Source organism: Nansenia antarctica, assembly GCF_963989245.1.
Source record: "Nansenia antarctica genome assembly, chromosome: 13".
Classification (NCBI taxonomy): Eukaryota; Metazoa; Chordata; class Actinopteri; order Argentiniformes; family Microstomatidae; genus Nansenia; species Nansenia antarctica.
The window spans coordinates 13,659,567-13,683,498 of NC_137683.1; the positions used below are offsets into that span (position 1 = coordinate 13,659,567).

At 46.0% G+C, this 23,932-nt stretch overlaps 1 protein-coding gene across 1 annotated transcript in view; it reads right to left on the reverse strand.

The window, feature by feature from the left end:
* Window positions 1–23,527, reverse strand: part of ccny (cyclin Y) — a 34,503-nt gene extending 10,976 nt beyond the window's left edge. Inside the window, exons 1-2 of the mRNA XM_080544426.1 lie at window positions 23,312–23,527; window positions 3,850–3,924 (exon numbers count right to left, since the gene is read on the reverse strand). Of these exons, the coding sequence (XP_080400552.1) occupies window positions 3,850–3,924; window positions 23,312–23,468 (232 nt within the window). The 5' untranslated portion in view covers window positions 23,469–23,527. The remainder of the gene's footprint in view (window positions 1–3,849; window positions 3,925–23,311) is intronic.
* Between the last annotated feature and the right edge of the window lie 405 nt (window positions 23,528–23,932).

A 23,932-nucleotide genomic window follows, 5' to 3' on the forward strand; every position in this document is an offset into this window, starting at 1 on the left:
CCAACCCCAGTCAGATGGCTCTGACATCTCTGGATCCAGGACCAGTACCTGGTTCCAACAGTTGGCCTGGTAGCAACTAGCAAGTGTGCTTGATGTGCTCTTTGAGGGCTGCCTGGGTTGGAGGAATGTTCTCTAAAGTTCTGGACTTCTGCGTGAAGAGCTGTTTCCTGGCATCCTTCACCTCAGTGCTCTCACTGGTTCGGTCTTACATCAGCACCACAAATCGTTCTAGTAGTAGCCTTGATTCTTCACTGACCTCACTTGGCATGCACAGGAGTTCATGGAAAGCATCATTGCCCTCTGGGAAAGACTTCCAAGTCTCCCAGGCAGTCTTCTTTCCTTGGCCAGTGAATGCAGAGACAGTGTCACAACCAGTGAAAGCGTGAAAGACTGGGAGAGTCAGGCACTGTGTGGGATTCATTGTGGCAACCATTTGTTGAACAGCTATGTACCGAAAGCTTGACCCGACACCAAAGGCAACCCACAGCTCATCAGGAGCTATTTTGCTGAATGAAGCCACAGCTAGTACCACCACATCAGTATCAACGGTACATATGGTCACCTTCTTACAACCCTTCTGCACAGCATCTGCCACATGCAGAAGTAGACGAGTGTCGGCCTCCTCTTGCGAACATGGGGCAAGGCAGGCCAAGCATGACTCCGCGGGAGGCATGCCAGGAAAGAAAACTCGGTTTTGTTCTCATCGCATCGAAGGAAGGCTTTCAGGCTGGCAGGCAGGTATACATCCCAGACAAGGTCTCATGTTGAGCAGAGATGTATGGTGCAAACACTGCTTCTCCATACTCTTGAAATGTTCTTGATGTGCTAGGATTTAGCATTTGAATTAGAATTACTGCATCAGCCACAGGCACACTCTTGTTTTCAAGCAGTTCTGACTCTGACAGAACTGCTCTCTGTCTCGTACATACTGCACTCATCACGTAGCCTACTGACTTCTACTCTACTGGCGTTAGCTACTGGTGCCCTAGAGGGCCATCTGCTGATAACTCTGTGCTGAGCAGGAATAAAATAACCACACATCCCAGTAAATAATAACTAATAACTGAATAATGCAGGTCAGTAAAAAAGTAATTGAAGTATGTTTTCGAGTTCATAAATAAAATAGAACAACTAATTGTGTTTTCTGAGGGAAATCTTTACCTTGACCTTGACCTAAATGCATTTTCTTGAATTCTGGCGATGTCAAGTATCACCAAATTAATGGCATCCCTAACTTAGTTGGAAATGACACCTTTGTCGTTTTTTTTCGTGTTTTTATACTCTACTTTCGTGGTTTTCTACTGTTCCAAAACTAAGCGTGTTTGAACATTAGACACGGTGGACTGGTGGCCATCTTGAATTTGACCTCTCCCGGACCTCAGAGGTCAAATCTGACCTTCCCTCCACATCTGAAAATAAACCTTATGGTATAAACTACCTATTGTAGAAATGTCATGCTTTTCTCAAAAAGTGCACAATTACTCATAATAAGAGAGCTTAGCCGCTGTACTAGAAGAAAGAGTAAAGTAGAGTTGCTTTGGTGTCATTTGACTCCACACCGTGGTGTAATACAAAGACCACCTTGGCAGGGGGCAGTCTTTCCAAAAGGTATCCCGTATTACGGTAACGGAGTGTGCTCATAGGCTCATATGAGGACATGGAAAGACCAGAGACAAGAGATGAGGGCCTATGCAGTACACCCATAGATGTTCTATGCAAAAATCAAGCAATTTTTCTAATATAATTTGCTCATCTGTGAAGTGAACAGTGTTGACCAATACGCTTGTTAAGTCTGACGTCAAAAGTGACGTTTAGCCATTTCCGAGTCCAAACCAGAAATTCCCCGCACCAGAGTACCAGTGAACTACAGCGGTAGAATGACAGTTCAATCGTTTTTTAGACTCGGATCTATTCATACAACAAGGGACACAGCAGCACTTTCCCGTTGTCCCCATATTGTCAGGGTATTTGAGCCTCGGAAAAGCGCTATATAAATATAATTTATTATTATTATTATTTCGGCATTTCGAAGACAGCGCCTCAGCCAACGTTGGACCCGGAAACACGTCACGACTTAACAAGCGGATACAGGAACACTAACTCTATTAATGGAGTGTTAAGTGACGTCCGTATTCTGAAAGCATGACCTGTGAGAAGTTGAACGCAGTAAGCAGAGGGGTAATGAATCACTCCATTACTCCTTTTATGGTTTGGCCTAAATGGATCTCAGGGAATTAAAGCTAAATGTTTCATTCAATGAATATTGTCCTTGTGTATACACACTTGTCCCTGCAGCTCTATTTTAAAATCATTTCATTTGACAGAAAAAGAGCTCTGAGGACACACTCCAGCTATGGCTGAACGAGAGGCAGCGGGGGGGGGGGGCGTGTGGCGGGTGGGTGCACTGAAGTGTTTGTCACATTGACGTGACGAGGTAAGGATGGTGAGGTTGAGGCTGTAAATGTGTGTGTGTGTGTGTGTGTGTGTGTGGCTGATATACAGTAGGAACACAGAGGGAAGATCGCTGACGAAGCAGGAACAGACATACAACGATGACACACTGACACTCTGCTGTCTACACAACCTGCAAGCCAGCGGAGGCCGGCGGAGGAAGACATGGACGGGCTCATTGTAATGTATGGAATGGAATCACGCCAGGAATGGAATTCATGTGTGCTTGATACAATTCCTCATTCCATTCGATGCGTGACAACGAGCCCATCCTCCCATTTCTGCCTCCGCCGCTGCACACCCTCCGCGGTCAGCTAGCTACGACACACGCCGGAAACACACTCCATTAAATACAGAGAGCTTACTTGAAAACTCACAATTTAAATGCGTCTAGATGGGAGTGTGGGTTATGTTTTTTAGTCCTTAAAAGGCACACGGGAATGTGTGTGCGTGTGTGTGTTTTCTCAGTGAAAATCTGGTTAAAGCACAGCTCTTGTGGCTAGACTTTGCACAGAAAACACACAACAGTATATCACAGCTCAGTATAATCCACAGCATGAAGTAGCCTATAGTATGACGCGTGCGTGCGCGCGCACACACACACACACACACACACACACACACCACAATTCGGCTGCAAAGAGAGTGCAAAGTTTCCTGCTAGCAGCACACACAGATAGACAGCTTGACTACAGCAGGGCTACCCTAAACACAAGGCAAAACACACTCAACTACAGTATATAGTCTAACACACACTCTATACTTACGTTTCTTATTGGGAACAGCAACTGAAAAACACAGAGTTGAAGCTGTCTCTAGATATGTTTATAAAAGACAGACAGGGGCAATATGATGGGGCATTATGCTGGTTGATTATTAGAGGACGATGTATCCTTTGCATCTCAACTTTCTCTCATATATAACTGTTGGCCGACTCTGATTACATCACGTACCATACATGAGAGAGAGCTAGGGCAGCATAATGTTACCTAAGATACAAGACAGCCTAAAAAACAATGAATTATCTAAAAGAGCATAGTGAGAAATAACGATTAACAACAACAGTCCCTCCCGCAGGCTATGCATACATACTGTGACTTCTCTAAATCATCGTCACTGTGAGGCATATAAATAATCTAAATGAAACAAATCATTTAAAATCAACCTTTATCATCGCAGTGAGTATTTCGGAGCATATTTTGAGGTGTGTCAAGTGAACAGAGAGCCTTTGACTTCAATGAAGTTTTCAGTCAGAGCTTCTCTTCATCATGTGGAACAATTGTGACTGATTAACTCCAAAAAGAGCCATGTTTATGAGAAGCCCAGAAGGTCAAAGATAACAAGGTTCAGCGTCTTTGATATGTTTAATGTCTAGTGAGACAGAAGGGAAACACTCACCATCGGTCTGAGATTTGCTGAGGAATATGGTGCTGGCTCGCGGGTGGTCCGATGGGTTGTACTCCATGTTCAAATCTGTGAAAATAAATAAATAAATTGTGATCAACTCAGAGCTCACTGTTTTGAGCACTGTACACAGAGTACACAAAGTAAGCAGTATAGATTTGTGACTAAGACCACATAGGTTGTTGTTGGCAAACAACACAAAGAAGAGAAGGAAATGATAAGGGTTCTAATGTAGATCGTGGACCATGTATAGAACATTCAACATTTTATTAGGGCATTCTCCTGGCTTCATAAATACCAAAACTGACTGCTCACTTTGCAGTTACACATACCAAACACCAGGTGGCTAATATTCCAACATCAGTGGTCATATAAGCAATTTGGTACTGCAGAAAAAAATTCTTGTTTGATCCATGGCTGTTTTGGAATAATAATAATAATAATAATAATAATAATAATAATAATAATAATAATAATAAAAGATGGCTGGATGGCTGTTAACTAAAAATGAATACATATTTTCCAAGCTAAATACAGTAGAGACTCAAATATGAGAGAGTGGATAAACTAGGTAGGCTACTTCAGTAATACTTCAACATTTGAACAACAACATGATGACCAGTGGTGGTCATGGTAACATTCTCTCTGTCTCCCAACAACTCAGCATTTCCATAGACTTACGGTAAGCCCATGTGTCCCCCTACCACCCAGCAACCCCTGAGGTCTGAGCCATGGTCTCAGCCCTGCCACGCCACCAAGCCTGCCTTGACATCCCGGTCGAGAGAGGCCGAATGTTTGGCCGAAATGCCGGTCGAGAGAGGACGCTGGCGTTGCTTGTTCGCCGCTTCTCCATCCGAAATCTAGATATACTTGCAGTATACAGAGTAGATTGTCCTACAAAGACACTTAGATTTAGATTTAGTCATCTAAAAATGTAGATTATATATTCTATACTTGTTTTTTATTTTTTTTATTTTACTACTCGATCTTTTCAGTTTGTAAAGCGCCTTTGAGTGTCTAGAAAAGCGCTATATAAGTCGAATGTATTATTATTATTATTATTATTATTACTATTATTATTATCATCCCACCCAGCCTGCCTTGACTCTGGGTTGGGACGTCCCACCCTTGGCTTGGGGTCCTGACCCTGTCAGCAGCTCCATGGATCCAAGGATGATGTCATTGAAACAGGAAAGGGCAGGGGTTACACCCAGCTGCAGCTGAGAGACACGGGGGGGGGGGGCAGAGAAGTGGAGGGAGAGAGGAGAGGAGAGGAGAGGAGAGGAGAGGAGAGGAGAGGAGAGGAGAGGAGAGGAGAGGAGAGGAGAGGAGAGGAGAGGAGAGGAGAGGAGAGGACAGGACAGGACAGGACAGGACAGGAGAGGAGAGGAGAGGAGAGGAGAGGAGAGGAGAGGAGAGGAGAGGAGAGGAGAGGAGAGGAGAGGAGAGGAGAGGAGAGGAGAGGAGAGGAGAGGAGAGGAGAGGAGAGGAGAGGAGAGGAGAGGAGAGGAGAGGAGAGGAGAAGAGAAGAGAGGAGAGGAGAGGAGAGGAGAGGAGAGGAGAGGAGAGGAGAGGAGAGGAGGAGAGGAGAGGACAGGAGAGGAGAGGAGAGGAGAGGAGAGGAGAGGAGGGGAGAGGAGAGGAGAGGAGAGGAGAGGAGAGGAGAAGAGAAGAGAAGAGGACAGGAGAGGAGAAGAGGACAGGAGAGGAGAGGAGAGGAGAGGAGGGGAGAGGAGGGGAGAGGAGAGGAGAGGAGAAGAGAAGAGAAGAGGACAGGAGAGGAGAAGAGGACAGGAGAGGAGAGGAGAGGAGAAGAGAAGAGAAGAGGACAGGAGAGGAGAAGAGGACAGGAGAGGAGAGGAGAGGACAGGAGAGGAGAGGAGAGGAGAGGAGAGGAGAGGAGAGGAGAGGAGAGGAGAGGAGAAGAGAAGAGAGGAGAAGAGAGGAGAGGAGAGGAGAGGAGAGGAGAGGAGAGGACAGGCGAAGAGAGGAGAGGAGAGGAGAGGAGAGGAGAGGAGAGGAGAGGAGAGGAGAGGAGAGGAGAGGAGAGGACAGGAGAAGAGAGGAGAGGAGAGGAGAGGAGAGGAGAAGAAAGGACAGGACAGGAGAGGAGAGAAGAGGGTTCAAGCGCCCGCCTACAGCCCATAGCCTTATGAAGCTAGCCTTATGAAGACCAGCTTTGGTCTTATCAGGACAAATCCTTCTATGCTGATCTTCATACAGGTGTGGGAGTTTGGCTTGAGTGGTTTGTTGCTTTACACATTAAATGATAGAAACACAACACACGTTACGGACAGACCGAGTCTAGCTACATATTACATGTACTCTCAATAGAGGTCATGTGAACAAGCTGCCTCCATTGTGCTCAAACTCTTTTGAACTGGAGTCTTTTGTGTGAGAGAGGCACTTAAACCTCAAAGGACACACAGCTCCCGACGCACTCCTGTGATGTACGGAGAAGGAACAACGATAAATAAAAGATGGTGTTAAGCAACGGTGTGTGGGAAGGAGCCCGACGATGTGAGAGACGAAAGGCGGGGGTTTAATATTCTCCTGATATGAAAAAAAGGACATCTGAAGCCTACCCTATTGGAGGTGCACGCACTCACGCACGCACACGCAGGTTGTCAGTACCCTTTGATTTAGGAGCGTTTTCATTGGAGGGGCTCTCTTCCTCCCGCGGTCCAGCCTCTGTGTCCCCTCCCTCTAACGGACGGAAGACGCACGCACACAACTTCCTCTGTTCCAGGAAGCTGGACAGGAAGAGGAATGGGGGGAGCGCAAAACGGGCTTCATTGTTCGTCAGTTATGACAATATAGGGAATTCCCCTAAGTCTCCCTTGACCGAAATGAGGCGAGTCACTGTGACTGTGTTAGAATGCATTCTCACACTTAAACGGTTACAAACACAACATCTAGACGTTCCTTCTCGAATGTTGTTGTTGGCTTCTCGACACCACAGACCGCACACGGATTACAGTACGTGCAGACGGGTTTTATTGGGCTCTGGATATGAAAGCGTGATGATGTTAAAACGTGTCTGGACATGGCCACAGCTCATGTGCTCTACTGTTTCTCGGGCCCGCCGTGGGCAGTGTTGGCATTGTGCCTGGGCAGGCTGGGTCCTGGCACCGTGACCCAAGTCTGGCACTAGATCCTAATATCAGTAGAAAGAGCAAGGACCCATTCATCCCGGTCCAACTGAGAGGCCAGCCAGGGGAGGGGCCAGATGGCACCACCATGGCCTCTTGGGCAGTGTGTGCCCATCTGGACAGATCTTGTTATCATCGGGGGGAGGGGGGGGCGAAGAGGAATTTGGTATTTCTTATGCGTATGCTATTTATGGAATGAGTCCAGTCATAGTTTTCCATCGTGTGTGTCGCTCTCAGTCTGAGTTCAAGCAATCTGTGATCATAAAAGGCAAGGAGACAAATTCCAGGAGGCGATTCAGGATTAGCGGTAGACATTTCCATCTCAAGACCAGGGCAAAACACGAAGACACTGAGAAATCACTATTCAGAACATATCCCTTCGAGCAGGATTTGATCCTAGCTGCAGGATACGTTCCGTGTCTAAGAGCTTGACAAGGTATACGAGGGGAGCATTATGGGAAAGCAGGTCTGGAGAGTTAATACCCACAGTGCCTCTCTCTGCTCAAATCTCATCCTTCTCTTCGGCTGATATAAAATAGGCACTTTAGATCAGCTTAGCGCTTTGAGGCGATAGCTCCCATCTGACACTTATCACCTCCATGGCTGCGCTCTTCGCCTGGCTGCTGAATAGGTCGATAAAGAAAAAGGGTAAATGGACTGACTTATATAGCGCCTTATTCCAAAGCGCTTTACAATGGCCTCTCATTCACCCATTCACACACACACATTCACACACCGATGGCGGCAAGCTACCGTGCAAGGCGCCGGCCCGTTCACTGGGAGCAATTTGGGGTTCAGTGTCTTGCCCAAGGACACTTCCACATGTGGCGAGCCGGGGCCCGAACCGCCGATCTGCCAACCTTGCGATCATTAGACGCCGGCTCTACCTCCTGCGCCACAGCCGCCCCCACAGCCGAAAGAGCTTGACAAATACTTATCAGTCAATATCACTTATTACAGTGTTTCCTCTACATGCATTTCATCGTGGCGGACCGCCACGATGGAATTTCCTCCGCCACCATTCAGATTTCTCAACCCCAAAAAAAAAAAAAGATTTAGGCCGCTTTTCAGACCTTCACAGCGCTAGACACACCCACAAGCGCTGAAACTGGACCAGTCCGTGTGTGTCGCGAGTATTGAACTTGAGGCTGCGTTCGTAAATTCGCTCTGAGAGCCCCGGAGCGCACACTGGGTTCAACGTCATAAAGGGACCAAGTCATTTGATTGGACAAGAGGCATTCCGTGAGTGCTGATCAGATTTCCAGAGCGTATTTACGAACGCGCCCTGGCTGTCACCCGAACACCGCGAGCTAGCGTAGTGTAGTGTAGTATAGGATGCGTAGTGTAGTGTAGTGTAGGATGGAGAGAGAGAGGAGAAGCCTCTCTATGTGTTACCTATGTCCAGTGTACTAGAACCACTCTAACAGGAGTGTTTGTCCGTGAATAACACCGGCTATGCCCGGGGTAGAAACACAAGACTATAGCTGGATAAGGTCTACAGGTCTACACGGTCATTTTAAGCCGTCGACCAGCCCTCTACGACCACGGGAAGTCATGTTAAAAGTGAAGATACTTCTGTTAAACTAAGCTAAGCTAAACATCGCTAATCGCTAACTCCCTCCTGGGCTTAAAGTGACAAGTAATAACGTTGTGAAAAAAAACGTCAGATCAGTGTTTTTGTTTTTATTGACAACGGAATTACATGCTGGAAAAACATGCAGACACAGACAATAAGAGACACACGGGAGAAGTACAGGAAAACATTTTATTTTTTTGGGCCATCCTCGAGTTTTGGCTGAAATTACGTCGTTGTTTTGAGCGCGCGTGCGCGTTTCATGCGCGTGCACGCGAAAAAATCAGCACTACCCGCCACCATTGTAAAAATTCCTGGAGGAAACACTGTATTATCAATATCACTGTCACATAAAACACAGACAAAATAAGTCTCCTTTAAGTAAGTGTGTGTGTGTGTGTGTGTGTGTGTGTGTGTGTGTGTGTGTGTGTGTGTGTGTGTGTGTGTGTGTGTGTGATAGAGAGAACAGTGAAGCCAAAAGTTCATTGGTGATAATCCAGGTTGACATCCTCAGGCCCTGAACAAAGCTCCATTAAACCTGGTTTGTTGAGACACTAGTCGAGCCGAGCAACACTCCTATAGACGCCAGACCTGCCTGAGGCCTCCGTCAGCGAGCAACGCAGGAGAAACCCTGCCTCACATAACATCAAAGTGTTGCCTTGCGATCCTTCTCAGAACTGTACGGCGTACTGCGCCGAAATCGCCGACAACTGTTGCCGAGCACAACATGCTAACTGTCTGCCAGTAAGAAAGAATAAAGTCACTTTCAAGTAGAGAGCCCGCGTAGAGCCCGCGTAGAGCCCGCGTAGACTGTGGACATTTTGTTGAGTGTCCCTCTCTTACTAACAGACTTGTTAACCACCCAGAGAGATGATAGGGCTGCTGTGGCTCAGGAGGTAGAGCCGGCGTCTAATGAGCGGCAAGGTCGGCAGGCCACCTGTCCAGGTGTCCTTGGGCAAGAGGCTGTCTTCTTCTGTACACCTGATACTCCCTGAAAGCGACCAAACACATTGCCACTCCCTCAAATTGTTGGGGCTTCAGAGACAGACTCGACAGCTATTCTTAGTTTCATTCATATGGACTGACTTCGTTTAGAAAAGGTTTGAAGTTAGTGATAAACAGTAGTTTACGGAATGAAGTCCTAACAGAATAGGGTAAGTTCTTCATTAAATCCGTTGTAGAATAATACCTGTCCTCATCAGGGAAGCAAACGGCGTGCGTGTGCAAGAAACCGACAAGATCATTACTCTGTGTTAGGAATAAAAGAGAGGCTGAGTGTCCTATGTTGCTGTTCAATGAGGAGAAAAGGCAGAGTAAGATGGCTAATGAAGGCAGTCAATAAGTGCTTTACTGCCTGGGAGGCTGACCTCACATTCCCCCCTCTGCCTCCTGAGAGGAAACAGAAGGACTGGTGGTGATCAATTTCTCTGTTAATCTCTCTGTTCTCCTCGTTATTTCCCTCCATTACTTCATTTCTGCGAGGCAGTGCTTCTTCTCTTGGGAGAGAGGATCTGCCACTGCCCACACGGTGTACTCAGAGTGGCTAACAATGAGCTACAGTCCAGGCTTTTCTATGGTACTACTGATGACGTATCAGGGTCTTGAAGAGGTCGAGATTCAACCGCTACCCCTTGTAACTCTGTTCCGAGAGTTCCAAGAGAACAATATTAAGAAGCAATATTTCTGTTCCATGCGTTCATATGGCAGGCGCTTTAGTTAAATATGTACGCGCTTTCTTGTATGTGTGATGTTCTTGCTTTCTGTTGACTCAATAAATAGATCTCAAAACCTTGGATTAATTATTCAGCAATAGCATACAGGATCTGTGTGGGCTAAGGCCTCAGTGAGCGACACAGCCCAACATGCTAACCCAAACCCCATCCCCTGAATGAGCCCTCTGTAGTTTAATCATGTCTTTCAGGGTGTGTTCTCACTAGAACATTTGCTTCACTTGAAACGGAGTTTAGGATAAAATTCGCTTTGCTCTGCGTCGTTTGGAGCTGTGAGAACGCGCATTCGAAGTCGCTCCCGCAGCAAAGAACCAATGGATGCTCCGCTTGAAAAGGGTAGTTTCACTTCGGTTAGAAACGACACATCCGTCACTTTGCTTCGCTTCGCTTTTGGTGAGAACGCTGCCCGAGGCAGTCCATAGGAAAACAACAGCGCACGCGTGTTGATCTGTATAAGAGCGGGACAACGGGCAATTCTACATTTTTCGGACCAATCAACTACCACGTCTGTTGCTTTGATTGCGTATGTTACTTCGTTTACATGAAGGGCTGTGAGAACGCAAATCAGAGAAATAATTGATGCAACAATGTGGCGAACTCATCCACTTGCTCCGGGTCTCGATTCGGACTTTCATGTGAGAACATGACTTTAATCATCCAATCCAGTCACTCTGAGAAGGTGAAGAGAGCAGTGGTTCTGTCAGTGTATTTCCTCCCCCTGAGAGCTCAGCCTCAGTAACTCATGCAGTGACCAACTTGTGAAAACAGAGACTTATGTAAGAACTGATCATTCCACTTACCTCTGCACAGTTACACAATTACAATGAAGAGCAGCTAATGGACGTCTTTATAGACTCAGCACAAATATTTGTTTCCAGAGGATTGTGCGAAATAGAGAATATTCGTAGCAATTGTTCTTTTTTTTATGAGTCAACTTCAGTCAACTTGAGCACACAGCTTATCTAGAACCTCGCGTGAACATGGCTAGCACTTACGCAGCAATGCTATCCATTGTGCTCAGGCAACTGGCATGCTAGCTATCTTCCCCAATCTTAGTGAAGCTTAATTGCTGCACTATTTTCTGTGTCCAAAGCGGTAGGGGTCAGGGAGACAACAGGAGGCAGACCTTTGCGCGTGCACGCGCACACACACACACACACACACAGACACACAGACACACGCACACACACACACACACACACACACACAGACACACACACACACACAGACACACACACACACACCACACACACAACTGAAGGTCAGCACTCAGCATGCCTCTGTCAACAATGGGCCCACGTCACAGCGCTAATCTCAACAGGAACCCGGGCAGGCTCTGTAGGCTGTTTACAAACCCTGCGGCTGGATGCCAGCCCTGGTTACTATGGAGGTGTCGACACGGGTCAGAGCCAACGCCGAAACCAGACCCTGGCCTTACACTGGGGGTTCTGCTAGCTCGCTAATAAATCTGGACGATGACTTTCACTGACTGAGGATGGATTTTGTTCCATAGAGACACAGAGGTGCAATACGACCAGCTTTCAATCCATCTGTCATAGTAACATTAGGTCAGTGAAAGTTCACCTTTAAACTCTCTACATGATACATTGCTTCTGGTTTCAATAAAGGAGATCCATGCTCACTGGATCATTAAATGGCATGGTTAGAGCATTAAATGGTCATGGTTAGAGCATTAAATGGCATGGTTAGAGCATTAACAGCTCCGGTACAAAATCAGCCTTCTGGGAGGTGACACTTTCAGCCACACTCCCTTACGCCAGACTTCCTGTCTGCATGGACAGATGGGAAGGCACTTCCTGTACTGGGGGGAAAGGGTCAAATCCTTGACTCACCCTGAAAACATTCTCTACAGGAAAATGAGAAGATAACATCACCGTACCGCTTAAGATCATAAAACATAAATGAAAGTTCGCAGGACTGAAGGCATCACATAACATACTCCCTATTAGCCCAAACCTGGCCCTTACAAGTAAACCCCTCGGTACAAAACACACTGATTTATCTTGGAGCCGACGGGCCAAGCTTTTATTTCCCCAGCTCCCCGGCTCTTCTATAGAGTTACCATCCCCGACACAAACCGCCGACTCCCCCTCCTATTCTTAATAAGCCAAACGAATCAAAGCATTCCTTGTGTGCCGTGTTGACACAAAGCGTCTGTAGAAGGGGAATCCATTGTTATACATACCAGTACTGGCACAGGGACAGTCAGTGGAGAGGGTGTGAGAGAGAGAGAGAGAGAGAGAGAGAGAGAGAGAGAGAGAGACAGAGAGAGAGAGAGAGAGAGAGAGAGAGAGAGAGAGAGAGAGAGAGAGAGAGAGAGAGAGAGAGCTTGAGAGAGAGAGGGCAGAGATTTAGACACAAAGCGTCTGTAGAAGGGGAATCCATTGTTATACATACCAGGCAGCCTGGCATAGCGACAGTCAGTGGAAAGGGTGTGTGAGAGAGAGAGATGTGTGAGAGCGAGAGAGAGAGAGAGAGAGAGAGCAGAGATTTAGATGCGATGAGCGCAATCATGCACAGCACCTCGGGTGAAGATATGTATGAAGTTAAAGTTATGTCCTCCTGTCAAAGAGGCATAGCCTCGTGACAACAGTAGCAAAGACAAATCGCACAATAAATCATACAATTAAATCCATACATACATGCATACATACATACACACATACATACACACATACTTAGGCCTATTCCGTGTGGCATATCTCATCTACGGGGGCCGTGGTGGCCTGGTGGATAGTGAGTTGGACTGGTGATCGGAAGGTCATGAGTTCAAATCCCACCTGGGAACACCACCACTAGTGTGCCCTTAAGTAAGGCACTTCAACCCTAAATTAGAGACTGTCTCTGTAATCTCTAACTGTAAGTCTCTTTAGATAAGAGTGTCAGTGTCCACTAAAGGGTTAAAATGGAACAGATCATGGCAATGCAAACTGCTGTGGAGCCTGGTGGTATTTGACCACTGAGGACAAGTCGTCTGGGGGAGACTGATGGTTGCAATTAGCCCAGAGTTGAAGCAGTGCAGCACTCTGATGTGCGCGGTGGGAGCCGGCACACTGCCGGGCGCCAGACAATGCTCCTTAGCAACCGAGGATGAGAAGGACCCTGCTGGGCAGCAGTTAGACCCAGCAAACCACAAGGGACGCTGGGTAACGGACGGGGCTGTGCTGGAACAGGGACAAGAGAGTGAGCTGCCTGGCTGCCCCCCTCACACACACCGAAAACAAAACACATGCTGCATAAAGATAAATATATATATATATATTTCAGTAAAATGTTACAAACATGTTACAAACATTTTGAGAGATTTTCCTCATGTCATACGACCATTGGGAACGTCATTTCCATGGTGGCTCTTTGACAGGGTTAAGAGTTGAGGGCAGACCTGTGAGGAGGAGTTTTTGTTTGGCATACGTTTGAAAATCTAAAATCCGAGTCCCAGCATTCTGTTACCATGGAATGACTCGAGTCGTACCATATCTGAATGCCCATAGGCAGAGTTTATAGTAACATATTTTCAGTATTATGCCTGCTGTCGGCACACATTTTCCTGGCTACAGTATATTTAGGTGTGAGAGCGGCTAAAGGGAATCATAAAGGCCTTGCATCCTGTCTCTGAGGCTCAGAGTGTTTCCCCAATACTCCGCAAAGCCCAGACCCACCCTCCCGCTCCGCTCCCTGTAACTAGGCAACAGAGGCATGAAAAGACTCAGCTGGCAGAGGCAGTCTCATCAAAGGCAGAGACAGACCCGCTCTCTCCGCACAGCCATTTAACCAGGCTAACTCCGGGTTACCATACGTCTCGTCGTACTAGAGGATTAACGAGATTGTACAATGAGCAGACAATGTAGATTATCGTGGGAGTTGAATTCACGTACAGTAGTAGATTCAATTTGCAGCAAAATTACAATTGTGAGGACAATTTAGAGAGAGAGAGAGAGGGGGGGGGGGGTGTTAATCTGTCAACGCTCAGAGTAGAAGGAAGGCGTCCCACCTGTGGCAAAGCATCACTGTGGCGTAGCGTAACCCAGACACAAGAGCGATTACACACGGAGGTGCCGCCACAGCTGCACAAGCGGGGCGTTAGGACACACCAGTGTTAGGTCGGGGTCCTGCGAGGCTGACGCATGTAAGGGAGCTGGGCGATTACTGGCCGGGGCTACAGAGGGACAACAGCAACGGGAGGAATGTGTGACCAGGAAATGGTCCGAAGCCAGGCACCTGCTGAGGACACGCTGGGGGAAGCCTGGCAGACACTGAGCCGTAACAGTGTTGAGACGAGGGGCTGAAAGATCGTTACAGGCTGGAGCTCAGTCAAAATAAATAAACAGAGAAATGGACACTGTACTACTCATAGGATGTTGAGCAAATTGTTTCCCGATATGGGGGATTTAAAAAAAATCATATTACTTCAAGTCATTCTGGGTTGACTGTTCGGTTTGTCCTCTTTTCCTCTGTGCTGCTTGCAGGACCAAGTGACATGTTTGACAGTTTGATACAACTGTTCCAAAGCTAACGTACAGGCAACAGGAGAGACAGATGGTAATTGATGGATACAGGAAATGTGGTTAAAGATGGTTTTCTCCCTCCTAGAAAAGTGTCTGCAAAAACCTGTGGCTGAGCCCCCAGGCACCGGAAGCACACCGGAAGCACAGCCGCAACGCAATAGGCTAGGTGCACGATCTCCCTACTTCCTGAAAGGCAACTGGTATGAACATATCCTGTCTCACTCTATTGGTTTAATTGATTAATCAGCTGTGCGGTAAACCGTTGGAACACACAGTGCACAGCTGATTAATCAATTAAATCAATAGAGTGAGACAGGATATGTTCATACCAGTTGCCTTTCAGGAAGTAGTGAGATCGTGCACCTAGCCCAAACAAAATCGGTCGTTGGAATGCGATTTCTTTTCAGTACGTTATTTGTGCATTTAAGCAAACATCATATTCACATCAGCAGCGCAGCAGCAACTTCAAAGAGACAAAACAGAGATTCCTTATTTGACAGCATCTAGACAACACAGCACAGAGAGTCTGCCCAACCAGGATAACGCCAGCACTCCAAAACCAACTCAACCGGTAATCAATCAGCCTACCTGGCTTCTGTGATTGGCTTTGGCTGTGGGTCCCGAAGTAGGGCGGGAATACGCCCAATCTGGCAACACTGTTCCCTAATTTTCCGTTCTGAAGAGAAGCTGTCATGATGTGACACGTCTTTTTAGATAGTTAATTTATTGACCGATTATTTACAAAATTCACTTTCATAGCATCTTCAACCACACACCTGTATGGCGTTTATTAGCAATTTACGACGTTGTGAATTGTGATTCAATGTTAAAAAGTCCGGTTTTATGGCGGTTTTGGTAGAAAGCTATTTTAGAAACTGCGGTTTAACCGTAAAAACCGTCCAACCCTACTATACCCCCAAACAATGGCTGCTGAGACGCTCTGACAAAGCGTTTGATGCAGCCGACTGCTAATGCTGGCTTTTTATCCCTCCGATACAGCAATACGGCAGCTCACTTCACTGGAGTAAACACCTCACCAATAGATATCCATTACAGACGACCTCATTGAAGACCTTACAGGTGCAACCAGAGGTGGGGGTAGGAAGACAGAGTGAGTGGGTAAAAACAAATAACCAGGACTCCATCCCTCCCTCTAGCTCACTCACTGCCTCTGCTTCAAAGAGATTGGCACTATTATCCACCCTTTCACATCGGAGAGTCGAGACACACTAATCTGAGTGGACAGCACAGCCATTTCAGAATGATCCGTTGGCAGACTGATACAACACTGTAAAAACGTCTCTGAGAAGACAGTTAGAAATGGGCATACCTAACATAACCCTGTCCACCTTAATGAGACCAGCTGGAGCTATAGTATCTCAAGCAGAAAACAGAAATAGGTTAAATGTACGCTAAAAGTTTCAATACAGACATTGTATGTCTAGACTATATTACCACAAGGGCCGTTGAAAGTGTTGAAAGTGTTGACTTTACACAAATTAACACCGATTTGAGGCCTACAACTGGTGGGTTAGGACTGAGGAAGGCCTTGTGTCTCAGAAGTTAGATTTAAGTGGACAGTAGGCCTATGTATTGGACACACCACACACACACACACACACACACACACACACACACACACACACACACACACACAATCCAGTTGGCCCTGATAACCCCCCCATGTCTGTGTGTTCCCTAACTCTCTGTCTGTCAGTCATTCTGTCATAATATTATCTGTCTGTTTCTTTCAGCAACATAGACCAGGTTATGGGCCTGTTCCTGCCTCCACAGGAGATACATTAAACCCTCCACTCCCTCAGGGAGGAGGGGGGAGGCAACATATTTACAGGTAGGACCAGGAGGGACCCTTTTCAAGTGGGGCACGGTGAGGCAGACTTCAAACAGGCCTGTAACTGCCTTGTAGTGGTTGGGGTCAGGGACTCCTGCTGTTTAATGGTCCCATGCATTTCCCAGAATCCTCTTTGAACGCTGGGTTTTATTGAGACACGTCCTGTGTGAAGCTTTTTTGACATTGCACCTTCCTATTTCCATCTGTTTAACATTTTCAGATGATACACGTTTTGAATTGGTCAATCCAGAGCGGCATGTTTGAGAGACACAGTCATGGCACCCCTGCACTTCAGTCAGATACACAGTACCAGTCAAAGGTTTGGACACACTTTCCCATTAAATTGAATGGGGAAGTGTGTCCAAACTTTTGACTGGTACTGTATATCTGACAGAAGTGCAGGGGTGCCAATATTTATGGACCTTATGGACCCTAACCCTGGACCTTAGGAGTCAGCAGACATCATGAAAGAGGTGGAGGCTGAATTTACAACATCAATATAATGGCTACATACTATTCTAGGCACTCTTTGAGACCCCAAAGTTCACCCGGGGACATTCCAAATCATGGTGCACGTCAAGAGGCAGAGGGCTAGAAAACGTAAACATTCATTACTGGCGGAGGAATTAGATGACCAAATCCTGACCAACCATGCAGAAGTAAGACGTCATGTTCACGAGTGAGTGAGTTTGTATTTTGCAATCCATGAACTTTTGAACCCCACTCAGAAGTCAAGTGATTTGTTCACTTGCACATCCTTAAATCCTTGACAGATCACTCCTCTACACTGCTTAGGAGATCACAGGCTTGGGGCGAGTTTTGAGGCACACAGACTTTAAACGACTATCATCACTCAACAGCACCGATGGATTAATGTCTCAGAGCTGCTCCGGAAGCTCTTACATGTGATGTTGCCACGGTCAATGAGCCTCGACTTCGTATCTCATCACAGTGCTACTGGATTGCAATGATTGCAATATGCATTTCTCCTGAGAGGAACTGGGGAAATGACTGATCATGTGCCCAGCATTAACACATATCCCACATACAGTAGGCTATGTGCCTCAGAACTTCTCTCAACTGAATGATGTGCTAGGTGAGGTTGTACAGGCAATGGCATTCTCATTACTGATTCATGAATCCGTCCATTTGTCTTTTAACAAATCCTCTCACTGGAGTCATTTGTTTGTGAGATAGATAATTGCTTACGTACACATTATTCTGAATCCTTTACAAATCAAACCCTTTTCTCCTATTGGCTCCCTCGGGATACTCCTAAAATCATGAGCTTAGAATGATAAGGTTCTATCTCCGTTTAGGGTAGTTCAGAGATATTGAGCGTCACAGTTTTTACATTCCATTATGTTTTGTGAGATGGAACCTTTGTAAAAATCTACATTTTAAAAATAACACCACACAGGCATTAATAATGGATCAGCTCATGTAAAAAAAACTCAATTTTGACAAACCTTATAGAACCTTATAATTCTAACATCACGGAATGATACATTCTTGCAGTAGCTGTCATTGCCAAGCAGTGCCTTAGGCCTATTCTATAGATAACTGACATTTCCTCTCAGTCCATACCATAAATAGTAGCCTACCAGGCGCATAGCTACAATATTCCAGATAGATGGTCATAGCCTCAAACAGTATATTGCATACATCTCAAATATGACATTTTTAGATAATTAGTTAATCGCTGGATGTAACCAACACATGTCAGCCTCTAGTCAAAATAATTCGTTTCCTACTCCATCCATCCATTTCTCCCTCTCACTCCCCTAGCATTGACACTAAACAGGACTCAAATCAGATCCTACTCTCATTAACATTCACCCATCATACCCCTAGTAGCGAGACACACACACACACACACACACACACACACACACACACACAAAATAGGAGATAGCCCTATTTAAGGGATAATTGAGTTGGCTGCTTAGTATGCTGGGCCCACTGTGGTGGCAGGGGGCCAGAGGAGGAGGAGGAGCCCCGAGTCAAGCTAAGCTGAGTAGGGCCAGGCTGAACCAGGCTAATGAATGACAGGAGCAGACTGAAACCTGAGACAGACACTCGTGTTGCGGTGAGGGAGCAGACGGAAGGGAGGTCCACTCACAGCCTAGGTCCTCCTAGGAGAGAGAGACGGACAGAGTACACTCCAACCCACAGGAAGAGCCAGGCTCACGGCACATTAAGTACCACTGAATGATCAGCTAGAGTCTGACGCAGTCTGTCTGTCGACCTGGTTAGAATGCAGGGCAAACAAGGCAGGATTCATTGAAATGCAATAGGGAAATACCAGCATATTGTCTGGAATTGACAAAGTTACAATGGTAGCCTGAATACTGAGGCCTAACTTAATCAACCAAGCATGATTCATCAATGTGCAGATTTTAATTAGCCCACTAGTGTCTCCCTGTTAGCCGTTAAACTTTAGTGACACTAATTATAGGAACCGCCTGTGGACGTTGCTTAATTACTGATTTCATTCATTGTTGAACAAAATCCTCTTTATCTTACACACTGCCACACAGTCCCGCAGATATCCTTTGCATGCAGGCTTACAAGCTTATAGTTCCATATAGCTGCTGTTTCAATACAGCAATACAATACGAATCAGGTCATTTGAAAAGAGCAAATAATTGGCTCTCTCTGTCTCGGGTTGAAGTGAGAAATCCCCTTCAAGATGTGGGTTTAACTTTGAACTTTTGCTACAGTGGCAGCTCTTCTTCACTCTGTTTCCTTGAGCAAAAACACTCAGCAGTGGAGACTATTCTGTTCTGCTCTCTTCTGTCATGTCCGAGTCTGGAGATGAAATGTTGTAATGTTCACACACAGGCCAGCAAGGCCACAACCTTTTATTTCACAGGTCATTGGTGAATCACTGTTCCTAGTCTGCAGGATTTGTAACTGACGCCAACATGGAGAAATAAAAGGTCTAGTTGTCAATATAAATATGAGGATTTATTTACCAACGCATAATCCACAACCTCCTCACCCGTGCCTAGTATATAGGGCTATATAATACTGGATATAATATAAGAAGGGGAAGGGCGTGTTTATCGTAAAAAGAAGAAAGAGGGATCTATGGTGTAGGGATAAATCAAATCCCCTGTCAGTGTACGATGATGGAGCTAGGGGCCTCTTGAAGCACCCACTCATACAAAAGAGTTAAAGGGGAGCTGTGTGTGTGTGTGTGTGTGTGTGTGTGTGTGTGTGTGTGTGTGTGTGTCCAAACTGTCGTCATTGCAGTCAGCAGTTCTCATGGCTGATTTCCTTCTAGTCACATGCTCGGTGCTAGGGTCACACACGGGTATAAACCTAGCCCCACAGAACAGCCATCAGTCTCACAATGTAGTATCTACAGTTACCTCTGGCTGGGGGGCAGATTTCTGGGTCAGAGAGACACTTTGTTGGAGTTGGGATCTCACCTTTGCTGAAGTATAGCAAACAAATATGACTGTTTTACATTCGTGTTCCTACAGATGTAAAATGGCCTCCAAGCACAAGGCCACAAAAGGAGAGAAACATTGGTACTTCAGAGTTCTGTAGAATTGTAGGCCAACCTGTACCGTTGAGTCACAAGTGCCACACGAGTGCTACATTATGAACACGGTTCTTCTCCTTTTCATATCAAATCAGCAATTTAAGCTAATTCAACACATTCAGCTACATAAAAGCTCTGTCAATCAACTTTATCAACTCTCACACAATGATGTGAAATATCTTTATCTAACAAAGACTAACAACGACATGGTAAATGGGTTGCATTTATATAACGCCTTATTCCAAAGTGCTTTTACAATGAGCTCTCATTCAGCGCCGTCCCCGCTCATTGGGAGCAATTTGGGGTTCAGTGTCTTGCCCAAGGACACCTTGACACGTGGCCAGCCGGGGATCAAACCGCGAACCGCCGACCTTGCGATCATTAGACGCCGGCTCTACCTCCGGAGCCACAGCCGCAAAAAACACGCATGTCTTGCATGCAAGCTTCCCATGCTCTCATAGACTTCACACCTGAATGCCGTTCGAACACAAATGAGAGGGTCAAAAGATCAGATCCGGTGAGTAAATAAACACAACAATGTCATTGTCCTTACTACAACTACATTCATCAGGTCTTTGAGGAAGTCATGCTACCATGCCAGATGGACACAAACGCAGATGGTTTCATCCAATGAGAGAGTCGTACTACAAATTCCCCACGTCACCCTGTTTTGATGCAATGTCCACTGCACAAGCAGACCCGATTGTAGCTTTCAAACTGGGCTTGTAGCTTTCAAACTGGGCTTGCAACCCTTCAATACGTAACAGTAAGACATTTTAATAATCATGATTTTCGCTAGATCTATTAAAAAGGCAGCTATGGTCCTGCCAGAATTCTTTAATTTCATGGTTCAAAACCGATATGGTTTAGATGGGGATATATTCTATCTAGGCTATATGTATCTACATACATATAGGCACATAATATTCTATGTAGCTATATTATATAATATAATTATTCTAAGCATGAATTCAAATTGGACACGATCGTGTCTCCTCTGTAACCGACTCACACTCTGCGAGTAGAGGCGTCAAGTTCACCACAAATGACCTGCGTTTACAGCCGATCAGGAGATTGACATTTGGACGTGAGATTCTGGCGATTTCGTGGCTGGAATCGCACCGTGTCTGCCGGGTTTTATCCAATGATGTTATCCCGGCTGATACGTTTCTGCAGTATGCTGGACCCCACCAGGAGGCCAAGAGAGGACATCCCTAAAGCCTGGGACTTTCGTGACCACTCATTAATCAGGGACCCCCACCCACACTGACGCAGGGGGACCCAGGGGGACCCACCCAGACCCATAAAACCCTGCAGTAACTGACTAACTAGTGATGTGTGGGATTCCCATTAGGGAAGACATTTTGTTGCATAGCGTTTTGGAAACTCATGGTATATGGAGTTGAGTTATTTGTGTTATTACACAAGTGGAATGGACAGTCCTTATTCCACTTTTGTAGTAACACACATATCTCAAACTAAAACCACATAGGGATCATTGGACCTTGTGGTAATTTTTTATTTATTGTAGAATCGTTTCCAGCACGGTTATAGGTTTAGGTTGTTTTTTTGTTTTTTTAACGACCACTGTTATGTGAATAACGGTTTATCTGATTCCGACTCACAGACCGGTCTCGCAACAATGCTGGTGTTAATGAGCGGTGACTCATTTCATTGGTCACTTCCTATGCAGCTTTCCAACTCTCCGGGCTTTCAGCATGAATACGTTTGCCAAAGACACCACCCCATCATATCACACTCTCACATCACTGGCCTGTGTCCTAACAACACACTGATCTGGTCACCGTTACTGGTACATCTTCGAACAGCAGATACAGCAGTTTGGATTAGAAACCAAACAATTACTAACGGGGTCAAAGTAAAGATCACATATGCTATTACTGAATAAATAAGGAACAAATCCAACATTTTTAAGAAGAATCTACTCATTGATTCAACAGAAAGCAAAAACATCAGGCAGAAAATGAAGTGTATCCAAATCCAAAGTATAGAATATAGAACTAAATGAGGACAAAATGCTTCCTCTTTCCAACACTTATGGAGGGCACTGTATGTCCACCCCTGGTTATTATGTTCGTCCAGAGTCGACAGCTGATCACTATGGGCTTACAACCTTCCTTACTTCTAATAGTCCGCATGATCCATGTGGAAAGGCCAAGCCAACTTCTCCATCACTCAGCTCACACTGTCCCCGAAACAGCTGCCAAATTCCAAATCAACCTCTATCCCTTAACCCCTAGCCACCCCTGTCCTCTAAATTGGAAAAATATTGAAACAGCAAATGAAATGGGCTGGGCAAAAGTCCACCCAGTCTATCATATGGCAAAGTGAAGCAATGTACCATATTGAACTTATCCATTAATATCCAATCTTTTCAGATCAACAGGACTAATGGGTCAGAGGAACCTTCTAGTAAGAATGTAATTGCATTAGTGATGGAGAGAGGCTGTGTGGAGGTTTTGTGAAACAACTGTTAACAGCTGTGGGACAGACTCTTCGCATTAAACTCACACCAGATTAACCAAACACACACACACACAGACACACACAGACACAGACACACACACACACACACACACACACACACACACACACACACACAGTGATGACAGACACCCTTTGGCCTGCATCACGTCATGCCTTCCACAGCACACCCAGTGAACAGTCCTGTGGAGGGGCCTGGCAGGATGGGTGGACCCCCGCGCCCCCCCCTCTCTGAGCAGCACTCCCACAAGTGCAGAGAGGGACATCACAGACTGCGCCTCTGGCAACGAAAATCCCCCCTTGCAAAGTCCACCACCAGAAGGAAAAATCATTAACTTATCTGAAAGGGGAATTGAATAAATAAGTTGAAGAGATTTTGTCCCCCAATGGTGTCGCCCATTTTTCAAGAAGGAAGAGTACATAAGCTATTATGAAATGTTTTGATACATTTGACATTTGCAATAACACATTACACAACTACACATAAACCGTGTTTAGTCCATTCTGTAAATGCTCTCAGCATCCTTATGAGTGAAGAGAGAAGGCATGCATGTTACTCCCTTACCATCCATATTCTCCCTGTCGCTGATGTGCTGGAGGTTGCAGCCGGTGTCCTCCCTGCTGAGCTCCGGTTCGGGGCGGTAGGGCTCGAGCCTCGAATGGTGGTTGTTCCTCCGGTGCTTGGGGCTGGACGAGACGCAGCAGGAGGTAGTGTTCCCCATCCTTTAGGTCACTGTGGTAGAAGCCCCACTGGATCGCTACAATGTTATATTCCGTTATATTTTAGTGGACCACGATACGCACCGATGGAAAAAACTGGGCGGTAACGTGCAATACTTGGGTAGCGCAGGATAGAACTGCAAAGAATCTCCGATCGGTTACGTTACACACCCTTGTCCGGTCCCTGATTTGCAGCAGCTGTTAATGCAAAGCCATTAAAAAAAAAAAAACTAGACAATTAAATCAGTATGGTGGTGGTACTCCCCCCTCTCTGCCAAATCTCTCGGAGTTCTCCGAAATCTGCTCTGCACTCTCCCACGCACGCACCAGAGTTGGTGTTTAGTCTAGTTACAATTCAACTCGAATGTTGCAATGTTGTTCTCGTTTCATCACTAATAGAGTAAGTGAGTTAAGCCTCCGATCAAAACGGAATACGCGCACTACATGGTGGACGACGCAGCCCCAA